This window comes from Impatiens glandulifera, chromosome 1 (assembly GCF_907164915.1).
Source record: "Impatiens glandulifera chromosome 1, dImpGla2.1, whole genome shotgun sequence".
Classification (NCBI taxonomy): Eukaryota; Viridiplantae; Streptophyta; class Magnoliopsida; order Ericales; family Balsaminaceae; genus Impatiens; species Impatiens glandulifera.
In genome coordinates, this window is record NC_061862.1 from 42,301,450 (window position 1) to 42,303,800 (window position 2,351).

Here is a 2,351-nt window from a genome sequence, read left to right on the forward strand (position 1 = left end):
ATATTCTCTTTTCTTGTACTATCAATTCAAGATAACTCAATAATAACATTATAAATGAACGTCTAAAATTTTATGATTTTGTTGTAGTAAGATGATCCAATATAATTGTAATGCTAAAATTGTCCACTCCTGCTTAAAATGTTGAGTCGATTGCACTGTTTTTGCAGTGCTAGGATTTAATAGATATGGTGTTTATCCTGCACTAGGACAAGAGTTGATACATATCGTACGTTGTACGTGTTGTTTGTCGCGGATAAAACTTGATCTTTGATACTTGATATTAGGTCATGTTTGGTAACAAAAGAAAAACCATAATACAACTATGAAAGATATCAACATAAGAATATAGTTCATGGTAGACGTTTATTGTGATATAATAAAATGCGGAATAAAAGAGAAATAAATTATTTATTGCGCTCCGGACGAATCTCAATGCCCTCAATAATGAGACCTGCTTTCCAGTGTCTTTCCTTAACTCCCTTAAAACTCATCTCCAGATCATGACCATCGTCTTCTTCATCATCATCAAGCTTCAAATACTCTCCAATCTTAATCTCCAACCACCCATCTCCTCTCGCCTTTGGTAGATTCTTCATTTTGTTGCGACTCCCATTTTTTCTTCTTCTTCTATGGTCGAGAAAAACAGTATGAGTTTTGTATGCAGTATCTGACCCACTTATCCCACATGATACCTCCATCGGATGAGAATCTATACCAATCACTTGAGATGTAACCTTGAATACAAGGTAAGCTCCATACAATGTGTTCCTCGACAGCAAATTCGTACTTAGCTTCCCATTAATCTCCAGCCAACACACCAATAACAGCTCTGCCACCTCAGGGAATCTGAAAACAGATGATAACAAAATTAAAGGATAATTCTCCAAACTCTAGTTAGTTTGAAAAAGAAAGAGAGAATTGGGAAAACCTGGATTCGGGTAGAGATTTAAATATCCAGTATTCAGGGTCATTACTCCATACAATGTTCAGGTCTCTAGCACCCAACATGTAACACTTCCGGCCGCTACTTTTTTCCAATGAAAAGCTCTATATTTCGAGAATCAAATACCAACCCAATTATAAGTTGAATTCAATAAAAAAAATTGTGTAAACTGAATACCTTAGTTCCGTGGTCAATAATGAGAGGCGTATGAGCAAGGTGGAAAAACAAGTCCTTTATGGAAAAGGTTAAAGGAGGAGGCGAGAATTCCAATGATCGGGAGATTATGTCGGTGTAATCAGACGGCATAAAAGCTTCCCAGACAGCGTCGGATTCTGCCGCCGATCCAAAGGTGGATCCCATTGTTAGAGACAGCCTGAAGGCATCTTGGGGACTCGTAAAGGAGAGGATCTTGGTTATGCAATTCTCCGGCAGTTTCATGAACAAATTCATTTCTCTCTCTTTCTAATGTTTCTCCGACCAGACAAGAGTAGTACTGCCGTTTAATACTTTAATTTCTAATGTTTCTAATGAGATGATGTTACATGAACGAGGAAAGCAAATAAATATAATAATATATATATATATACTGTAAATTGTAATGGGAGATTAAGACTTTCAAACCAATGATTTAAGTAAGGGTTGCCTGATATTGAATTATTTGAACAAAATAGGGATACTGAATTTAAAATGTTTTTTTTTATGAAAAAATTATTATTTGAAATTATTTTCATTGTTAAACATTAGTTTATAATTTTAAAAATGTATTTTGATTTATATTTAAACTATTTAATTAATTATTTTAATAATTTAAGGACTAGTTTAACTAATTCATATGGGCAACATAGACGTCATAGTTGAATATGTTTATATGATTAATATCTCAAACTTATCATTATTATTTGCAAAGACGTATGTAAATTAGGTATTAGGTGGAGATTAAGCCCACCTTTTAATTTTTCATTTATATATATATATATTAGGTGGAGATTAAGCCCACCCTTTAATTTTTCATTTATATATATATTTATATAATAAATTAGAAATCGATCCACTGTTAACTTCCCTCGATGAAAATGGATATGATTAATAGAACTTTGTAGTTGTAGTGTTTATAGTTAGAAGTATTAATCAAATTTCATCTCATTCTATTGATAATGTTTGGATATTCACTCTTATTAATAATTATGTTATGATTTATTAAAGAGAAATTATTTATATTATTTTATAAATGAAACTAGTATTAATATTTTTATTTTGTTTTTATTTTATTAAAAATATAAAATATTATATTTTTATATCATAATTATTTAAGATTTATAAAATATTTAAGTGTGTTATAATTTAATAAAATATAATTATTTAATATCTTATCATATCAATTATATTTTTCATAATAAAAAAATAGTTG

The 2,351-nt window shown here is 30.4% G+C and overlaps 1 protein-coding gene across 1 annotated transcript; it reads right to left on the reverse strand.

Moving 5' to 3' along the window:
- Positions 1-404: 404 nt before the first annotated feature.
- On the reverse strand, positions 405-1,387 carry LOC124925879 (putative F-box protein PP2-B12). The gene is made up of 3 exons (XM_047466002.1): positions 1,121-1,387; positions 929-1,047; positions 405-846 (listed from the first exon to the last, which is right to left on the reverse strand). The coding sequence occupies exons 1-3, from the start codon at positions 1,379-1,381 to the stop codon at positions 405-407; spliced, it is 822 nt and encodes a 273-aa protein (XP_047321958.1). The 5' UTR covers positions 1,382-1,387.
- Between the last annotated feature and the right edge of the window lie 964 nt (positions 1,388-2,351).